This window comes from Mangifera indica, chromosome 5 (assembly GCF_011075055.1).
Source record: "Mangifera indica cultivar Alphonso chromosome 5, CATAS_Mindica_2.1, whole genome shotgun sequence".
NCBI lineage: Eukaryota > Viridiplantae > Streptophyta > Magnoliopsida > Sapindales > Anacardiaceae > Mangifera > Mangifera indica.
In genome coordinates, this window is record NC_058141.1 from 10981171 (window position 1) to 11002203 (window position 21033).

At 33.8% G+C, this 21033-nt stretch overlaps 1 protein-coding gene across 1 annotated transcript; it reads left to right on the forward strand.

The window, feature by feature from the left end:
- Positions 1–3603: 3603 nt before the first annotated feature.
- Positions 3604–19079, forward strand: LOC123216179 (lysine-specific demethylase JMJ25-like). Its single transcript, XM_044636564.1, has 13 exons — positions 3604–5365; positions 5475–5590; positions 6544–6643; positions 6727–6868; positions 7970–8033; positions 8133–8880; positions 10685–11014; positions 11795–12196; positions 12834–12906; positions 12997–13082; positions 13427–13546; positions 14374–14438; positions 18739–19079. The coding sequence occupies exons 1-13, from the start codon at positions 4304–4306 to the stop codon at positions 18797–18799; spliced, it is 3369 nt and encodes a 1122-aa protein (XP_044492499.1). The 5' UTR covers positions 3604–4303; the 3' UTR covers positions 18800–19079.
- The last annotated feature ends 1954 nt before the right edge of the window (positions 19080–21033 follow it).

A 21033-nucleotide genomic window follows, 5' to 3' on the forward strand; every position in this document is an offset into this window, starting at 1 on the left:
TAAAACTCGGGCCTCAGCGTATCTGTGATGTGGTATTATTTGATCAACTGAATATGTGTGGGTTGGATTTGGTTACATGTATATACCACTGACAATTTTCAGCCTTACACTTAATATCCCATCGCCCCCTGTCAGACTTTTTGACCTGTAATTGAAATCTTTTCAGTAAGCTAAATTGCTTCACAACATTTTTCAATTGTACTTTTTTATGAAAAATATCACTAAATTTTACACAATTATTCTCTCGAATCGATCTTGTACCACCTGATGATGTTAATGACTGTGAAGAAAAATCAGGAAGCCACCTAAATAGATCACTGGGAATATTGTCAAAAGACACCTGAATAATTTTTACCACCCAAAATAGGATCTTCAAACTACAAACTGTTTAGATCCTCAGTAACAAGTGGCTTATGCTCCATATCTACCTCTTCAAAATGAATATCAGTCATGTCATTTCCATTAAAGTTACCCAATTGGCGACCCTATTTTTCTCACCATGAGTCCATGAGTTTGTAATGTAAAATGGGTCATTACTGAAATCAATTAAGTTTTCCAAATCATATTTTTTTTTCACTGCACCAATTTCTTCTTTTTCCTCCTATCCTTCAATTAAGGTACATGTAACAAAAATAAGAATATATTCCTGTAAGTATTGAGACATATTAATAAGACCCTAGACATCTTCATCATTTTGGATCTGTACGGGGTAGTCGAACTCAATTTTTTTTTACTTTATTGATAGTTGAAGGTAGTTTTTCATTAGATCAAGATCGTAAGACTCCTTCAAAAGCTGAATAAATCCTTCAAATATTGTTCAAAAGGGAATTTTAATCAATAGTTTAGATTCTCCAGCATATTTTATTGTGCTGTCATTACCTTGAATCCATTATCTTTGATAACGAACTGATGCATAACCAGTCATTTTAATTGTTAATCCTGCAATGACAAAATTTTGAAAAAAATTAATTATTTATAATAGAAAATCTGCAATAACCATTTAAAACAGTCTTACAATGATTAATATCAAAATATTTCTCATATTTTTCTAATATTTTATTTAACCCCTATAATTATTTAACATTTTATTTAAATATAGTATACCTAATAGTTACCTGATTTTCTCATATTAATTTTATTATTTATTAATTTTTAGGGTAAAAATAAATTATTTTTAATTAATAAAAAAATATTTTAAAATAATTATATTTTAATATATTTAAATAAAATAATATTTTAATATTTTTTATTATTTTAAACTAAATACAATAATTATTTATATTTATTAATTTTATCATATTTTATTAAATATAATAATAATAATTTATATTAATTAATTTTCAAAATACATTTTTATTTTTAGTAATTTAAACCAAATGCTACCTTAACTATAAAAGTCAATGCAATTAAATGCTTAATCAATTACCCTAGTTACTTTTTTATCGGGTTATAAATTGTTCTTATTGGTCCACAAGGAGAGGTTCAAAACAACAAATAACAGCTATTAAAAAATTAAATAAAACAAATGAAAATTAAAGATGGTCAAAAGAAGTATGCTGATATTAAATATAATAATAAAATATTTATATGTACTCAATCTTTTAACGGAAAAGATTATTCATTTTAAAAAAGAAAAAATATACAAGATTAGTTTATTAGACAGACATGGACATAAAACTGCATGTCCAAAATGAATCCAGTTCTATAGTTTATAACCAATCAGTGTTATCCACGTCATCTAAACCACAGCCAGTTTGTGAGAATACTAAATGAGTTTGAGTTGTTAGTTTTTGTAGAAGATAATCTGACTAAATTATCTTCATATAGGATTAATCTATCTCCCGACTTGCATACAAATAATAGAGTCCTCCCTGAGCTCAGATCATCCTTTCAAGTTGAACTACCAATAGTTATGGAACCTGCCATAATTGCACTGCAATAACAACACAAAGCTCCTCCCTGAAATTCGTGCCAGCTCTAAAATTAACTTTTGCACATCAAACTCAATAATCCTCCCTGAAAAGAAACAACCATCAGTAATTATTGTCAAACTGTGAAAAGATTGTGATCTAGGCCCCTGATAAGCTCAATACACCCATACTCTAAATCGGAACAACACTGCTTCAGAGCAATCAACACACCACTCAAAATAAAAACAGTAACCAGAATATTATAGGCTCCACTGCAACATCATCACACATAAGAATGCAACACTGACAGAAACATTACACCATTCAGAACCCCACTGTGACCTTCAGACTTGAGCAATACACGTTGAAGTCTGAGGGTTACCTATTTCTTCCTTCTCAGATCCTCTAGAGAAAGTCAGCCGATCAATTACATTCAACTTTGCTCTCATTATTTCAAACCTGAAAATGGGCAAGGGCTTTGTCAAAATATCAGTTATTTGGTGTTGTGTAGGCACGTACTGCACTCTCAAATTCTTAGCAGTCACCTGTTCTCTAACAAAGTGCATATCGTTCTTGATATGCTTAGTTTGATTGTGATATGCTTATTTTGATTTTGAAACATTGCATTCGAACCCAAGGAACCTGTACTGATATTATCACTCAAGATTATTAGAACATAGAATCTGGATATTTTTGTCTCAGATAATAGACATTTTGTCCAAACTATTTTTTCTGAGACTTGATTAACAACCCTATATTCTGCCTTAGTGGAAGATAAAACGACCATCTTTTGTTATTTAGAAGCCCATTGAACCAGATTTGATCCAAAAAAAAAAACATTAAAACTACTGGTGGATCTCCTATCTTCTAACTCCCCAGCCTAGTCAACATCAGCAAAAGCTTCTATAGTAAATACTGAGACTGGTTTAACTAACAGACCATGAAATTGAGTCCCCTTGATGTACCTCAGAACCCGCCTGCCACTACAATAATGAGGGCTTCTTCAAGAATTGGCTCAATTTGTTTACTACAAAAGCCAAATTTAGTCTAGTATGGTAAGATACTGTAATACTCCAATTGTACTCCTATACTAAGTTGGGTTTCCGAAAGACTCACTATCCCATACAAAAAGCTTAACTCCTGCAGGCATTGGACTTTTCAATGGTTTGACATCTCTGTGTTTTGACCAACAACTCATTTGCATACTTGGCTTGACAAAGATGCAAGCCCTTAGCACTCCTGTGAGCCTCTATACCCAAAAGAAAAACTAAGTTCTCCCAATTTTCTTTAGAGAAAACTGATTATTAAAATCCTGAATCAGATTCTAAATATAGACAGTATTAGAACCAATCACAAAACCTTTATCAAGCAGAGCACATTTTAATCTGTCATAGCAGGCTCTAGAGCTTGTTTTACTCCATACAATGTTTTTTTCTGTTTACACACAAGCTAAGATCTATGCTGATCTAAAATATGATATTGTTGATGTCTGTTTTGTGCATTGGCCAATTAAAGGACACTGCTAGGTTAACACTATTCTGATGGCTATGAGTTTAACCATTGGGATAAAAGTATTAAAGTAATCGATCCCTTTTCCCACTAGCCTAGATTTCAGTTTTGGTACATAGCCATCTGCATTCAACTTATCCTTGTATACCCATTTGTGCCCAACTGTGCATTGACCAAATTCTGGGGGAGCCAATTCCCAGGTCTGATTCCTCATTAAGGCGTCATATTAACATATTCTTCCAGCACAGATTCAGAAATATAGGAGAATGTCCTTGGTGGGAAGATGTCCTGTTTTTGCTCTTGTTAACATAGGACGCCCGGGTTACATGCCTTTTCAAATGATTCATTCGTTATGAGATTTTTTAATATGATAATAACATGTTGGTGCAAAATACTAATGTTAGATACGAAAAGTTAATGAGGTGATACGAGAATGACAGATGGGCATGGGCATGAGTGGAAATTTGTAAACCTTACCTTCTTTTTACAATTCAAGGAAACCGCACATGGTTTTTAGGTGTCGTGGAGAAGGAAGAAGGAGGCACAGATTACGGTGCCTGCTTTATGCGTGACAGTGGTATTGAGCTTCTCTGTCTGTCTATTCAATTCCTTTTAGTTTTTGATTTATGTACTACTCCTTAATTTCCCTCCTAAATCATCCCCAAATTGGCGCCACTTCTCGCCCACTGTTTTTTTTTATTTTCCTTCTCCCAATAACCAACCCTAGCCCTAGTCCAATTCCTTCTCTCATTCCGCATCCTTGTCAATTTCCTCTTTTTTAAGTCTTTGAGTTCGTAGTTAATGTCACTTTTTGTATATTAGATACGCCCTCACATTCGCTATATCTCTCTCTCGATTTACTCTTTCTTCTGTCGCCGCAACTCATGGAGCGCACGCGAAAGCAGCATAAACCGGAGAGAGCTCCGGGAAGTTTAGAAATTTTAGGTAAAAATTGTCAGCCTGAGAAGGAAGAAGTTGTTGCGAAGAAGCGAGGGAGAAAACCCAAGAAGAAAGAACAGTTTTTGGAAAGTGAGAATGATGAGAGGCAAATTGGAGAGGAGGAAAAGGAAATAGAGGAAAATAATGGTAATGCGGTTTCTCAAAAAGAGGAAAGTGTGCAGAATGAGGGCGGAATAAGTGGTAACGGGGTTTCTGAAAAGGAGGTCAGGATGCAGAATGAGGGTGGAATAAGTAAAGTTGGTGAAGGATATGGAAATAAAGCCAAGAAAAGTGAAGTAGATGCTGGGAAGAAGGGAGTTGGAAGGAATAATAATAAGGGAAATTTAACTGGGAAAGGTGGGAAGAAGAATAACGAGAAGGAAAGATTGGAGCACGTGGCTGGGGACATTGGTGAAAGTTTTGAAGAGAAGGAAAGTGGAGTTTCTGAAGATAAAAAGGTTTTGGAAGGTTACAAGAGAGTGAAATTAGACGAGGATTGTCAAGTGACAGGCGAAGAAGTGTTTTCTGTGAAGGAGGAAGATGGTAATGGGCTTTCTGTGAATGAAAAAGGGTTTGGTGATCTAGCAAGTGCAGTGAACAAGAGACTGAGAGATGGTGGGAAGAAGAAGAGGGGCAGGGGAGGTCGGACTGGTATGCAAAAAAAGATGAAATTGATGGCAGCTCAGGAAAATGGTGATAGTGATCAGGAAGAGAATGGAGTTAATCCTCAGAAGCACGACCAAAAGGATAGGACGGATGATGAATTTAAAGAAAATGAGGGTTTGGGATCTGAAGAAAAACAATCTTCGGTTTTAGAGGAAGAAGGCGGGGAAGGGAATAAGGTAAGAGGAAGAGGACCAAAAAGTCAAGGGAAGAAGTTGAGGGAGGAAACTCGCAGTGTTTTGGGAAATGAAAAGGAGGAGAATGATTTGCGTCCTTATTCTCTGAGGACTTCGACAAAACAAGTGCAACATGTGTCAAAAGATTCAAAGAAAGGAAAAATCCATGTAAGACTTCTCTCCTGTTTGGTGTAGTGGTGGTTTTACTTATTTTATTTTTTCTGTTTTAGTTGTTGATTTTGTAAATTGGGTTGTGTCTTCTATTTGTTTATAACAGGGGACTGGAGGGGAGTCAGTGATGTGCCATCAGTGCCAGAGGAATGATAAAGGCAGGGTTGTCAGATGCCAAAAATGTACAACAAAGCGGTTTTGCATCCCATGTATAAGAAGTTGGTATGATAAATTCTGTCAAAATTAACTTCATTGATTTTAATTTCCCTGCAAAAGTGAATTGTGATTTGTAAAATCACTATTTTGGATCATCTTTCAGTGTTCTCAGGATTCATTTTTGGTAATATTTTTTTTGTGGAAATGTTTCAGATTATATTTTGGATTTGAATTTTGCTATTGGAAATAAACTCTGTTTGTTTCATTGTGTTGGGAAATGAATATTCAAAGCTAATTGCTTTTATGCTGTTAAATGTGGATCTGTAGCTAGATAGGTGATGTTATAAGTGCTTCTCTTAGTTATTCTTTGGGATGATGAAATGAGGGTATTGTTTTTTATATTAAATTATTATATTGGGAACGGCTAAGTATTTTGACTAAAATTTGGGATGTTTTAAATATTGACTATAAGAGTTTTGTCTGGCACCTGCATGCTATCAAAATATCATGTCAATTTGCAATTTGAATTTATATGTTAGAATATGTTTGTTAAAACTGTGGTTCTAACATACATGGAACAATGTGAATTATTTTATCCACCTGTGAAAGAATGGAAGAAAATTAAATAGCTTGAAAAAGGTGTAGATGGGAGATATTATGAGCAATTGGTGCACATCAAAAGTCTATTTCAGTTTTCCATCGCATGACTTGTCTTCTTATGTGGTTTTGACTCATAGATCATGAGGCCATGCAATAATTGATTAGTTATGCCGCCTGGAAGACACTTGGGATGGAAAACTTGTGGTATGAATTGGAATATCTATCATTCTCTGCTATTATTGATGCTTGCTGCCACAATGTTAATTTAGAGGACCAAGATGTGATAGCGAATTATTTGTCTCGACTTTTTTACATTTAAAAAAATTGAGTTACTTTGGATTTAACTTTCTATGTTGTATTTTTACTATTTGTGCTCTCATGATATCATCTTTATAAATTTTCAATTTTATTTCTTCTAGGTATCCTAAGATGTCAGAGGATGAAATCGCTTCTTCTTGTCCAGTTTGTTTGGGTAATTGCAATTGCAAAACATGTCTACGAATGGAGGGAGTGATAACAGTTAGTTTTTCCTTTCATCTCAAGTCCTTTTATAGTTTGATGCATTTATCAAGAGCACTATAATATATATTTTTTTTGTTCAGAGTGAGCTGAAGAAGTTGAAAGAAGATCCAAAATTTGAAAAAGAGCATCACTCTAGGCATTTACTTCAAGCCCTTCTCCCTTATGTCAAAACATTCAGTGAAGAACAAATGAAAGAGTTGATGATGGAGGCCCAGATAATAGGTATTAAGATCTTTTAGCTTGGATGCTTGTTCTGGTATCTCTTTTTGTTTAATAATGTGTAGTATTCTCGTTAGGTTTTAAAATGTTTGTTTTATGTGAATTTATTCATTCTTTTGCTAATACATAATAAATTGCTATTGTTTCAAATCTACAGAGCCTTTTATTTTATTGATCTTCTTTTACAAATTAATTATTATACTTAATAAAGAAATTTTGTTGCTAAATCATAAGGCCTTACTCTAAGACCGCTTAGAGAGCCAGTCTTCCTTAAGTGAAATTCCTATCACAATGACTTTTTATGGACATAAAAGAAGTTCCAATGAAGACCATTCTCTTTGTGTGCCTTTGCTCTTGAGCTAATAAGCTGGACTAGGGGTGGATACGAATGGGGCGGGGCTTAAATATCCCTTGGTTCGAGTTCGGTTTGAATAAAAAATGTTCTGGCTCAAGTTTGTAAGGCCAAAATTAGGTTCAACTCAAGTGAATAATGGTTTAGCTCGGTTTGATTCGAGTTCGGTTTGATTCGAATTCGGTTTGATTTCGTAACTAAAATCAATGGTTCAAATTTGTAACTCGGTTTAGTTTGAATTGATGGCTCAGATTCGTAGCTCAGGTTAGTTTGAATTGATGACTCAGATTTATAGTTCATTGACAAAATGATGTTGTTTTACTGAAATAATATTCAAAATTATTGATTCGAACTGAATCGAACCATGAATTTAAACCACCAATTTGAATTATGAATTCGAACCAAATTGGGCCATTGATTTGGGCTATGAATTCGAGCCAAACACCTCTTAACTTTGGCTCAGTTTAAAAACAAGCTAAATCTTTTAGCTCATATTTGAATCAAACAAATTCAAACCGAACTAAGTTGAGCTAAGTCGGTTTTCAAGATTGAGGCAACTCAGATCATATCTAGGCCTAAGGTGGACTCTTTTATCATTTCCTCTATAGACCTTGTTGTCACCAGGAGAAGCTAAGGTGACTCATTTTAGTGGTCTAAGAGATTTCTTTTAGAATTTAATTGGCAGGCATAATATGTTTGCTATGCATCCTTTTTTTAATATATGCTTGGTAAGTGTATTTTTGAATGACCAGGGGTATCACTATCTGAAATTCAGCCACAGAAGGCAGATTGTCTTGATAATGAGCGTGTGTACTGGTATATGATTCTTTCTTTAGATAACTTTCAACAAGCAATGATTCTGTACTTTGCTACATTTCCTTATGGACTTTTTGATGCCATGACATAATTTTACAGTGACAACTGTCGAACCTCAATTGTTGACTTTCACAGAAGCTGTCCAAACTGTAAATATGATCTGTGCCTTGTTTGCTGTCGGGAATTGCATGATGGCCACTTGCAGGGTGGAGGTGATGAAGTAGTTGTGGAATATCAGGTCAGAGGTTTGGATTATTTGCATGGTGAAATGAAGCAATTTCAATCTCCAGAAGAAGACAGGTCATCTACAGCTGGGACAATTTCTGAGGATCAGAATAGGTCAGTACCTAACTGGAAGGCAAATGGAAATGGTAGTATTCCTTGCCCCCCAAAAGAATTAGGTGGTTGTGGTGATGGCCTCTTGGAACTAAGATGTATCTTCACAAAAAATTGGGTTGCTGAATTGGTGATAAAGGCTGAAGAGATAGTCAAGGCTCATAATCTTGAAGATATGCATAAATCTCCAGAACAAATGTGCAATTGTTTCAACTCAGCAGGTGAGATTGACATGTGCAACTGTCAACTGAGAAAAGCAGCTTCTCGAGAAGACTGCAGCGATAATTATTTGTATAATCCAGTTGCTAAAGACATTCAACATGGAGATTTAAAGCATTTCCAGTGGCACTGGGCTAAAGGTGAGCCGGTTATAGTCAGCAATGTGCTTGACTGTGCATTGGGGTTGAGTTGGGAACCAATGGTTATGTGGCGCGCTTTTCGTCAGATTACAAATATAAAACATGGCCAACATCTGGATGTTAAGGCTATTGATTGCTTGGATTGGTGTGAGGTCAGTTTATTTCTACTGTTGTAGTGTAGTGTCACAAACTTAGCAGGCTGAAACATTTTGCGTGCCATTCATATTATAATGTGCGATTCTTTTTTTTTCTTTGGGGTTTAGAGTCCAAATAAAAAAAATTGCTTAACAAACATTTCAATAGTAATATAAGTTAGGTCAGGTAGATTATAACAGGGAATTACATCTGTTCCCGAATGACTTAACTTTTTCTTTTCTTTTGTTTTTGTATGTGTGATAGTTACTGTATCACAAGCATGACATGGATCCACTTTTTGGAACAATTATATTTTTCAATGAATCTGAACTAGTTATAGGGGTATTTTTTAACTGCATATATGTAGTTTATAGGTTTACTGCATACTCCAGATTTTATATATATATTTAAATTTGGACAAAAATATTTTACATGGCATCTGGAAGTCTCAATGAAAACTACCTACAGATAGATAGGACTTAATTCCCTAAGGAGGTGGGAATAAAAGATATTTTTACATAAGAAATTATTTTAGATTAAGTACCATGCATATCAATGGGTTTACCAAAGGGAGTTCTTGCTTACTTCTTTGGAGTGTTTGCTTCATGTGTTTTTGTTTTCTGCTGAAGAAATTGTCTCTACCAGATTATATATATGTTTATCTTCTTGAGTTAAAATTTTTATAGTTGATTAGTTTGTATGAGTATCATCGGAATCTCAACACTTATCCAATTCCTTAACCGATCTAATTAAAACAAATGAATGTGAATTGCAGAAAATTGTTGTAACTTGTATTGATTGTGGTTGTGTTCATGAAGAACAACAAATTTCTTACAATGATAAGGAAGAAATACTCTTAGGGGCCTTATGGTTAAAGGGTAATAAATATTGTTTTGGTAATCTATTTTTTATTATTTATATTACTTTGTTTGATTTATAAGTAATAAAAAAATTTGGTAATCTCCTATTGCTAATGATAATGTGACAAGTAATATAAGGGGTAATCTGATTATTATTTTCACTTTAGGTATTAAAAAATTACTAAAGTAATTTTGATTTTATTATAATTATATTATAATTTATTAATTTTTTTGGGCAAAAACAATGTTATTTTTAATTAATATAAAAAATAATATAAAAAAAATTTTAAAATAATGATACACAAGTGCATTTAAATAAAATAATATAGTAGTATTATTTTATTACTTCTAATCAAACACAATAATTAATTATATTTATCAATTTTTATTAAATTTGATCAAATATAGTAATAAATTATAATCAGTAATCCTCCAAATAATCTATTTTCAAAGTAATATTTCAATTTTGGTTATAAAATATTTCCAAAACCAAGTGCCTGCTTATGTTTGGCTTTCAAGAGGGTGGACACTATCCTTCAATCAGCCAAAACTGCCTGGAAAACTCAGTATCAATGACCCTCCCTCTTCTTCTCCCATGCCTCCTTTTTTATTTCTTTTCTTTCCTTAGCTATAGTCACAGGGCCTTATCCCTTAAGTGGTACTCCTCTTTCGTTTTGTGCAAACAGCTGCATTGTGTTTATGCCCCCATTTGTTTTGGTTTCCCACTGTAACGAGTAGTGGTCCCAACGGACTTTCATGTTAAGAGCTAGAAAGTGTGTGCATTCTGCTCAGTTTGGTGATTGTGTGAGCAAAATTTTCTTGTTTTACATGAATTGTTCAGAGTTAGTGGAGTCTGTCTACACTTGTCATCAATGATGTTTACTTGCCATTTTTTGTTTGTTTGTTGACATTTTTCTAGTCTGGATGATCTAGTTTGTGTTACAATACTAATGAAATGCAGGGGGAGGTCAACATCCATCAATTCTTTAAAGGCTACACAGATGGTCGCTATGACTGGAAACACTGGCCTCAAATATTAAAGTTAAAAGACTGGCCGCCATCTAATTTATTTGAGGAACGCTTGCCTCGTCACAACTACGAGTTTGTGGCTTGTTTGCCTTTTAAGGAATATACACATCCTCGTGGTGGTATTCTGAATCTTGCTACCAAATTGCCAAAAAAATCTCTGAAGCCAGACATGGGGCCTAAGACATATATTGCTTATGGGTTTGCTCAAGAGCTTGGACGCGGAGACTCTGTTACCAAGCTTCATTGTGATATGTCTGATGCGGTATATAATTCTTAATTCTTATTTGTTTTTTATATATTATTATTATTTCTACTTATGTTTGCTTCATTCATTGGCTGCATCGACCACTTTATATTTTCTCCTCAAGCTTAGAGGTAACCTGTTACCCAACACAACTGAACTTGGTAATTATAATAACCCCAACCCACCTCAAGCCTTCACTGAAAGTTAGGAATCTGTTGGGGTAGTATGGGTTAGTTAATTTTTTTGGGTTGGGTGTATCTTTAAATACTAAAATAAACATGTTTTATTTTATTAATGTTTTTATGATAATAAAAGATATTTTATAATTATGTAAGGAATTTATACAAAATTTCACAAAAAATGTTAAACAAATAATTTATTAAAATTTTGAAAAAAGAAAAAATGAAATTATAATTTGGTGCAAAAGACTACCTATTGAATCACATTTGCCAACTCCTCCAAACCCGAAATTATCTTTGTTGGATGATCTATTCAATTGTTTTGGTGTCACCAACAAAGGAGGGGGTCTTACACTGCATCTTTCTTTGGTGTCATCTACATTACTGTGTAGATTGGCTTTTGGCAATCATTCAAATATCTTCCAAATTGGAAAGTATCTGAAATGATTTTAGGTCTTATGTGAACCGATGCCTTTTTAGTAACATTGCAACACGAAATTATCTGCAGAGGCTGTGACTGCAACAAGTGTCCAAAATTCCTACAGAGTCTTGAAATCAGGCTCAATTTGAAGTTGTTTTTGGATAGAATCTATTTATCTTTCTGAATTTTCTGTTTCAGGTGAATGTTTTAACACATACTGCTGAAGTGAAATTTGAATCTACATGTCTTGAGGCTATACCACAGTTGAAACAGCTGCACAATGCCCAAGATCAAATGGAGATATTTGGTGTCAGTCAGTGTAAAGATGAAAATGTCCATGGTAATCAGAGTGGTGACAAGTGTGATGACTCTAATTGTCATAGAGGATCTGAACTGGAGGATGCAGCAGAGGCAATCGCTAATCAAGGTATTAGCGGGGAGAGTGGTGAGCCATTTGATGTTCCTCCAAGTGAGCTTGAATCTGCTGATGGAGGTGCTGTTTGGGACATATTCCGGAGACAGGATATTCCTAAGCTGCAGGAGTATCTTAATAAGCATTTTAGAGAATTTAGACATATTCATTGTCGTCCAATACCACAGGTATCTGTTTACTGAACGAATCATAATATGCCTGGAGTTTTCTTCTAGATTATTTTATATTTAATAGAAGTGGGATTTCTTGAGTTATGCATTGTAATGATTATTGATATATGTTGCGTGATTGAATGACAATTCATATACTCTGTCAGCCAGGTTTAACTGTAGGTTATGGGAAGTTTGGCTGTTAAAATCATTTATCCATGGTTGTGACAGAATCAAAATGAATGTATTCCTGATCGAATAAGAAAAGTGTTTTTTAAGAAATAAAAGGAAAAAACCTAGCTGTTTTAAAATTGCCTTGGTAAAGTATACTACTTTACCAGACAAACCTTATCTTAATTCTTGGAGAGGGCATAGGATCTTTTAAGGATGCTATCTACAACTTATGCAAAATACCATGATGAAAGAATTGGTTGAAAAGTAATGCACACTGGGATTTGGCGCTGTGACTGTATTGATTCCTTTTATGCCTGGATGCTTATTATGTAATGTTATTTGACTAATATTGTGAAGCTTTTCTCAACCTTTTAAGCCTAACGCCTATATTTAGAAGTCAATCATATTTTCCTCCTTTTTTTTATTCATTTACAGATTATTGCCTCACCATATATAATTATTGGTTGTTCTGGCGGCATAGGTTGTTCATCCTATACATGATCAGACTTTTTATCTCACTTTGGAGCATAAAGCAAAGCTCAAGCAGGAATATGGTATGTTAAAATGCATTAATTATGGGAAATGCTTGCATTAAAGTTTTTAGACATTGATTACTGTTTCATGTTTATATTGTCATCTCTCAGGAATTGAACCTTGGACATTTGTTCAGAAGCTTGGTGAGGCTGTTTTCATTCCTGCAGGATGCCCCCATCAAGTCAGGAACCTGAAGGTGTATCAATTTGCACTACGAATTTCTACTATTCACTTTGGAGCACATGGGTTAAAATTTTGATTTTTTATTGGGTCATCAATATTACATAAGATGGTTCTAAGTCTTTGATGATTGCGGGTATCAGCGGGATTTTTGACTTTTTTCTGTCTATTTAAGACTGTTTTCTTTCTCTTCTACACACACACGCACAAGTGGAGTTGCAGTCAATCATCTTAAAAGTTGTAATACTTTTTTCAGCATTTCATGTTGTATTACAGTATAGAATTGATTTATTATTAAACAGAGTAATCAATTAATGTAGGCAAATATATGTCTAATGCTCTTGCTTTTGTCTTTAACAGTCGTGCATAAAGGTTGCTCTAGATTTTGTCTCTCCTGAAAATATTGGTGAGTGTGAACGTTTGACAGAGGAATTTCGGTTACTTCCTCCAAATCATAGGGCTAAAGAGGACAAGTTGGAGGTATTTTTTCTCCTTGGCTAATTGTGAATTTCTGAAAGTTCATGGTAATATCCCTTTTGAATACACTTTGGATGGCTTTGCGAAACATTGAGATGCTAATAATGCTTCTTGTTTATTTGCTTTACAACAGTTGCAAAAAATATACAGAACTTGATTCCCCAATCCCTGAACGTTTATAGCAATATTAATCGTTGACTAATAGTTGTTTTTTGGATTATTGTTATCTCTATCACTTAGACCTAATCAAAATTACTGTCAACTGCTATACTTCTCTTCCATTGTTGTTAAGCATTCCCTCACCCCTTCTTTTTCCATATGCTTTGGTATAGCAACTGAGTATCTGTTAAAAAAAAAAAATTGCCATATCTGTTCACAGCAAATCTCCCCCTTCACTGCTTTTCTGTTATTTGAAATCTTAACTAATACTAAAGCACTTTAGGAGTTAAGTCAGTGATGGAATAGTAGAAGAAAGAGCAATGTAGACAGATATTTCATTCATAAATATGAAGATAGAGAGAATAAAAGAAGGATAGTAGAACAACAAGAAAGGGAAGAAATTCTTAAAGAATTAATAGAGACAGAGACACCTAGAAGAATTAAGAGGGACAGAGAAAGTTTAATTTAAATCAGACAACTCAATTCTAAAACTCATCCTACTCTTCCTTCATCTGTTGGATTAAAACCAGATACAGTAATGCACCCAAAACAAGTGATTAGAATTCCTGAGATTCTATAAGGAAGTTATGTGCTGTGGATTGTGTATTATTTAAGCTTGTAAATATTTTTTGCTTTATGATAATGTTTTTGATGGTTACTGTCTGAATCAGGTGAAAAAAATGATTCTCCATGCAATGAATCAGGCTATAAAGGACTTGGAACATCAGAGTCCATAGTAAGTAATCTATGATTGACAATCTTTTATTCATGGCTTCTGTTCTGTCTTCAATTTATTTAGTAGTTTCTAGTTCTCTTTGTCTACCCTGGTGTCTTTTTTGTTTTGGAATTTATTTCATGGCCAAATGACTATATCCCACCCATGGTTTGGTGAAATGTCAAATTTTCATCTTTAAGTTTGAAAAGTCTAATTTGCCATTTGTCATCTACTTATTTTAGTGAATTTTGCTTGGTTTTAGTGTAATTTATTATTTTATCCTTTGTTAATATGATGACTAAAGTGTCTTACTTTTTTTTTTTGGGTAAATTGAAAATGTCTTCACCATGTAATGCAAATTTCAATTATCAAATGTTTTTAATTTTCCTAAAACTACAAAAAAATGAGACTCCTATCAAAATTGAAAATTTAATTGGTTAATTCATCCTTCAATAAATATATTTTACCAATTGATCTTTCGATGGATATAATTATAAATTATTCTTTTTTTAAAATTTTTTTTTTCTTTTTTATTCATTCTTCCTTGAACATCTTTAATTTTTCAGTATTAATTGCTGATTAGGGTTGGATTCGAATTGAGTTGGTTTAGGTTCGAAACCAATTCAACTTAATTTGAATTTGAATTTGTTTAAGTTAAGTTTGAGTTAAATTCGAGTTAAGAGCGTTAACTCATTTTTTAAACTAAGTTGAACTTGAACATGAGAGTTTAGTTTGGTTTGTTTCACGAGTTGGGCAAATGGATCAAATTTGTTTGAGCTTGACTTGTGACTCAATTCGAGTGATGTTAAAAAATTGTCAGAATGATGTTATTTCGTCTCATTATTGGGCAAAATAACGTTGTTTTGTCAATAAATTATGAATTCAAGCTAAGTTTTGAATTTCAAACTTAGGAATTGAGTCAAACTTGAATTATTTTTAACTTTGACCTAACGAGTTTAAACATTGTATTTTTTATTCAAACCGAACTCGAGTTAGGGGTGTTCGTGCATCGTATCTAGACCTATTGTTGTCCATTCTATTTTTACTTGTCATCTTTAATGGCAATATCACCATCGACCATTCCCTGCCCTTGCCATATTCCAATTATCAACCATTCTATTTCTCCTTTCATTATCTTCATCGGCAACATCAACATCGACCATTTTTCTCTAGTCATCTGTACCATCAACACCACAAACTATCATTTTTTTCTCGCGATCTTGATAGGCCACCTATTATTAAGGTGTATCAAAGGAAAAATGCCAGCAGTGTAATTTCACCACATGGTAAAGTGCATTGTGTATATAAGGCTGTGGCATTTAAATTGGAATTAGATAAGGCTAGCACATGTGTGCAAGATAGCTTAACAAATAATATGTTTGAATTCAGATGCCAGCAGGATAACAAAATAGATAATGTATTTGAATTGGGCTGTTGGTTGGAAAATGGGAGGATGATACATTTTGAGAGAGTTGATGCACTTATAAATAATTGGAGAAAGCTGGAGGAAGGCATCAGGGAAAAAGTAAAAGGGAATTTAGGGATTTTGGGGGTTTCATCCCATGGGGGATGACACTTCTATTGCCAGTATTCATTTGTTTATTGTTAATTTCAAAATAATTCTGGCATAAACATTGGTTGTATGTTGCTAGTTTCGATTATTTCCAACAGGAGTAAAGCTAGTTGTAGGCCAGGTATCTGTCAAACTTGGTATCAGAGTGGTACGATTATGAGAATAGGGATAGTTGATACAATACGAGATGAAAATGGAAGATGGAGGTTTGTCCGATGATTGATGCAATTGGAGATTCGAACTATGTGAATGAATGGAATTTGTCTTCACTGTGAAAGAATAGAAAAACCAAATCATGATTGTGAATGTAAATCATTGGTGGTTTTTATGGTGGAGGATGAATTGGACGAAGATGACATCCTAATCGTTTTTTACGAGAAGAGAGGGAAACCCATTTGGTTGAAATGGAAGATTCCTACAAAGAAGAATCAATTTTCAATTGTAAAGAAGCAATTTTTGATGAATTCCAAGTTGATTCAATGGAGATGACATATTCCAAAGGAAATTTGACTGCTTTTGGTGAAGCTTGTCCACAGAATTTGTTCAATTGCTTTACTGCCTGCTTAAAGAGACGAAGAAGGATGAAACTAAGGAAGAAGACAGAATTAAAATTGTTTTATGAAATACAACCCAAATAGAGACCCTGCATGGCCCAAGCTAGGTATGTATCTTCTATTCACACACCAATTCATCTAAGTACACACCTATTTCTAATCCATCATTCAGCCCAATCCTCACACTCAATTATCTAAGCCCACTCTATTTATGCTTGATCCTACCCAATCATCATTTAAACATTCAAATCCAAAGAACCCGTATAAAAATAACTCAAAACCAAGACCCGACCTAAAACCTAGGTGGTTCATATAAACTCAAAGATTTTACAACCAGGGCTAAGTACACCCATCCAATCTAACTTAAATAAAATTCAGCTCAATCTCCAGGGCCAAGCCCCACTTGCATACAACCGTTTTATGCACACCGCACTCCTAACTTATCCCACTTACCTCACCCATGTATCAATTTAGCAGCATAAATGAATTGAATGTCGATCCATGGGATGTTTTGGACGTGTGTAGAATCCCTCCAGATTCCTTAGAGGTGTTAATTCAATGGAAGGATCTGCCCACATGGGAGACTTTTGATGCTATTCATGACCGTTTTCTCGCTTTTCACCTCAAGGACAAGTTGAATCTTTTGGAGGGGGAACATTGATAGGGCACCTATTAGCAAGTTGTAGCAAAGAAAGAAGGGCAGAAGTGTAATTCCATCACATGGTGAGGTGCATAAATCAGATAAGGCTAGAACAGTCAAATTGGAATCAAATAAGGTTGGAGCATTCAAATTGGAATTAGATAAGGCTGGAGCATTCAAATTGGAATTGGATAAGGCCACGTGTGTGCAGGATAGCACAACAGATAATATGTTTGAAAATGCTGGCAGGATAACAAAATAGATAATGTATTTGAATTGGGCTATTGGCTGGAAAATGTGAGCATAATACATTTTGAGGGAGCTGATGCACTTATGAATAAGAGAAAGCTGGAGGAAGGCATCAAGGAAAAAGTAAAAAGGAATTTAGGGGTTTTGGGGGCTTCAGCCTATCTGGACTGGCGCCTTTGTTTCTAGTATTCATTTTTTTACTGTTATTGATAATTTCATAATAACTCTAGCTTAAACATTGGTTGTATTTTGCTAGTTCTAATTAATAAAGCAATTTCCATTGAGCCGAATTTGTGTTACATTGAGAGCAGAAATTATATGTTCTATTTACATTATTTCCAGCTGGATTACAGCAAGTTGCAACTTGGGTTTCCCTCTTCACAGTCACTCATTCAATTTTCTTGGAAAATCTACCAATAATCTTACCTTTACATTTACTTGTAAAGAAATGAGTGGAAGGAATAGATAGATTGATATTTATTTAAAAGAAATGAGTAAGAGAAAGAAGAGAAAAGATGAATTGATATTTATTGAAAAGAAATGAGTAGAAGAAAAGAGAGGAAGATAGACTGATATTTTTTGAAAAGAAATGAGTGGGAAAAGGAAGAGTAAAAGAAAAATTGACATTTATTTAAAAAAAATAAATAAGAGCAGAAGAAAAAGAGATAGTAATGGGAAAGTGAAAAAATGGAGAAAGATAAATTTGTAAATATTGTGATTAGGAGAAAATTATATGATTTTAATATTTTTTGAATTATTGTCTTTTGGTCTGTGTTAAATTGACCTTTTTATCCTTCCACATTTCAAACTTGCTAACAAAGTAGATGATGAGTGGGAAATTGGATTTTTCATACTTAAAGGTGGGAATTTGTTGTTTAATTAAACCTTGGGTGGAAATAGTCGATCAGCCTTATTTCATCCCAATTTGTTTGAGGCCCAGTGGGATAGAAAATTTATCCAGCATATCTACTTGAAATTCCTGGACTCTTGTAAGTTATATTCACTGGTTCTGTTCTTGAATCCATGTCGTTTTTTTTTTTTTTTCTGGAGTGCAATCATAGTTCAATAAAAAAAGCTTCATTGTGTGGTCTCATGGCCAAGTAATGGTCTTTCCTTGATTGTTTCTATCTATTGTCATTCTGCATTGTTTAATTTGTAAATTGAAAACGGTTATGTTTAATAACCTGTTACTGTCTTGAAAGTGTTGGGTTTTTTCTGTGGTATCCATATGGGTGGACTTAGTTTGTGCTTGTGAAAATCATTGAAAAGTTCATTGCTATTGCATAACACTTTCTTGATTTTCAGTTCGGAAACTGCTAATAAAGATCAGAATCCTAAAGCTAAGAAAAAGAGACAGAGACAGTGAAGCATTGAAATGAGTTTAAGGTTGGATCACGTACAAATCTGGCCAAAGTTTCATGTAGGTTTTTGGAGCAGTGCTATATGTCAGAATGTGGACCTTGAGGAATGTGTTTTGCCCGAACTCGTCTGCCCTCAGTAATCTCAGTCTTTGTTGTATATTTTGTGTTTCAGATGTTTGCTGCTATTTTTCCTCGTTGACTTGGGTATCATTTTGTGAAACCTTTAAAAATATCAATGTTGAAATTATGAAGATCCCATTGGCATGTGCTTATGCCTGAGGCAAATGAGGGTTTGCTGAAGACTGAAGTGGACATGAAACAAATTGTGGGATAGGGAGATGGTCGTTTTTGGTAAGCCAGAGGGCTTGCAGTAATGCACAACAGTAAAAAGAAAAGAAGCAAAAAACAGTGAAAAAATTTGTAATGAAGGCCTGGTGACTGCTCTGTGCATAAGCTAAGTAGGATATTGTAGAGGTTGACCAACTTAGGGGACCAGTTAAATTAATTAGCTGCCTGTTTTCCCTCTTTGGCAGACTTAACATGTGTTTTCTGACATTTTTCCCGCATTTCCTAAAAACAAAATGCTCATCTTGATAGGTAGACAGGGAAAGTGTTAATCATGGGCGGCCAGATATGTCGGCAAATGCTGATTTTCACTCATAATATGAGCATAACCTATTCTATTTCCATCCCTGAGGACGTACAGCTATGCTAGCAATCTTGCATTTTTTAGATTATTCTCCTTTTTACTTGGAAACTTTCGTAGTTAGATACAGAAGACAAACAAAATTTGACTTATTCAATTGGATGAAAATTAATTAGCTCACCAATTCCAAGTTCAGAATATGAAATGATCTGAAATGGGAATTATTTAAGGTTACTGATCAACCTTCTATAATGGATATGTCAATACATAGAATGCATGTGTCAATATAGCATAATGATTGAAAACAAGTTTAAGTTAAATTTTAATTTAATAGAGTATGAAATTTTATTCGGGATGGTAAAAAATTAAAGATGAGGGAAGATGGAAGGGTTGAATGGCTTATGTAAAAGTATATTAGGTTTACAACTATACTATTTCCTTAGGTTTTTTTTTTTTTAAAATAATAAGGAATCCTTTTTTATTATAATTTTTTTTTTGGAGTTGTGTCGATCACATTAAGTAGATTAAATTTCGAATCTAATGATCGATCATATAATTACTATACTTAGTAAGTTAAGATTAATCTCGATATAAATTTGTCAAGTCTTATATCTAAGATCTCTTTATTAGATATTTTAAACTAATATCACTCAAACTACTTTTAGATTTACTATTTCCTTGGTTGCTAAAATTGGCAAATTTTAGGTTAATGAGCAAAGACTAATTAACAGTCACAATTATCTTCTTTCTTGCTTTCTTGAAACAGAAACTATGACAACTTTCTTCCTCATCACAGATTACACCCATTGACATTAATACACTTTTGTAACCAATTATCTGTCTACAATTAGTATTTGAATACCCAATTAAGTATTCAAAACCGGATATGTGTAACATTGCTCTTAGGTGTAATACATAGAATCAAAATGAGTCTTCAATCAAATCAAGAAACAAGATTATCTATGTATATAGTTATTTTTTATCTGTGAATGAAAGAGGAGATAACATGATTTATATCAGATTAATATAATTAATTAAAGTAGGAGTTAATGCATGACCATGATCAGGTGCAATTTGGTAGATGTTCAGAATTCGATGGGCTATAAGAAAGGCAATAGGTAGTGTAAATATAAAGATAATAGCATATGAGTTCTTCATAAACATTTTACTACAATACAAACCCTTCCAACTTTACAAGCAAGGTCAGAAACATCAGGCAAATCAACCTCTCTTCTCCTCCCTTCGGATTTATGAACTACACCCATTTATCATTTTGCCATTGATTTCATTAATTTATTCTTTTTGTCAACTAGTCCTTTTTTGGACCTTCATGTTCTTTATAGCAATTTATTTCAATTAATTTTAGAACAAATTTATATGACAGATCAGAGACATAAAATTTCCATAATTAATTTGACTAGTTGTAGAGAAGATTAAAGCTTTGGGACAATTATGGGACGAGGAAAGACAGCAATCAACAGGATTGACAACCCGACCACTAGGCAAGTCACCTTTTTCCAAGCGACGAGCTGGGCTTTTGAAGCAGACTCATGAGCTTTCAGTGCTTTGTGATGCTCAGATTGGTCTTATCAT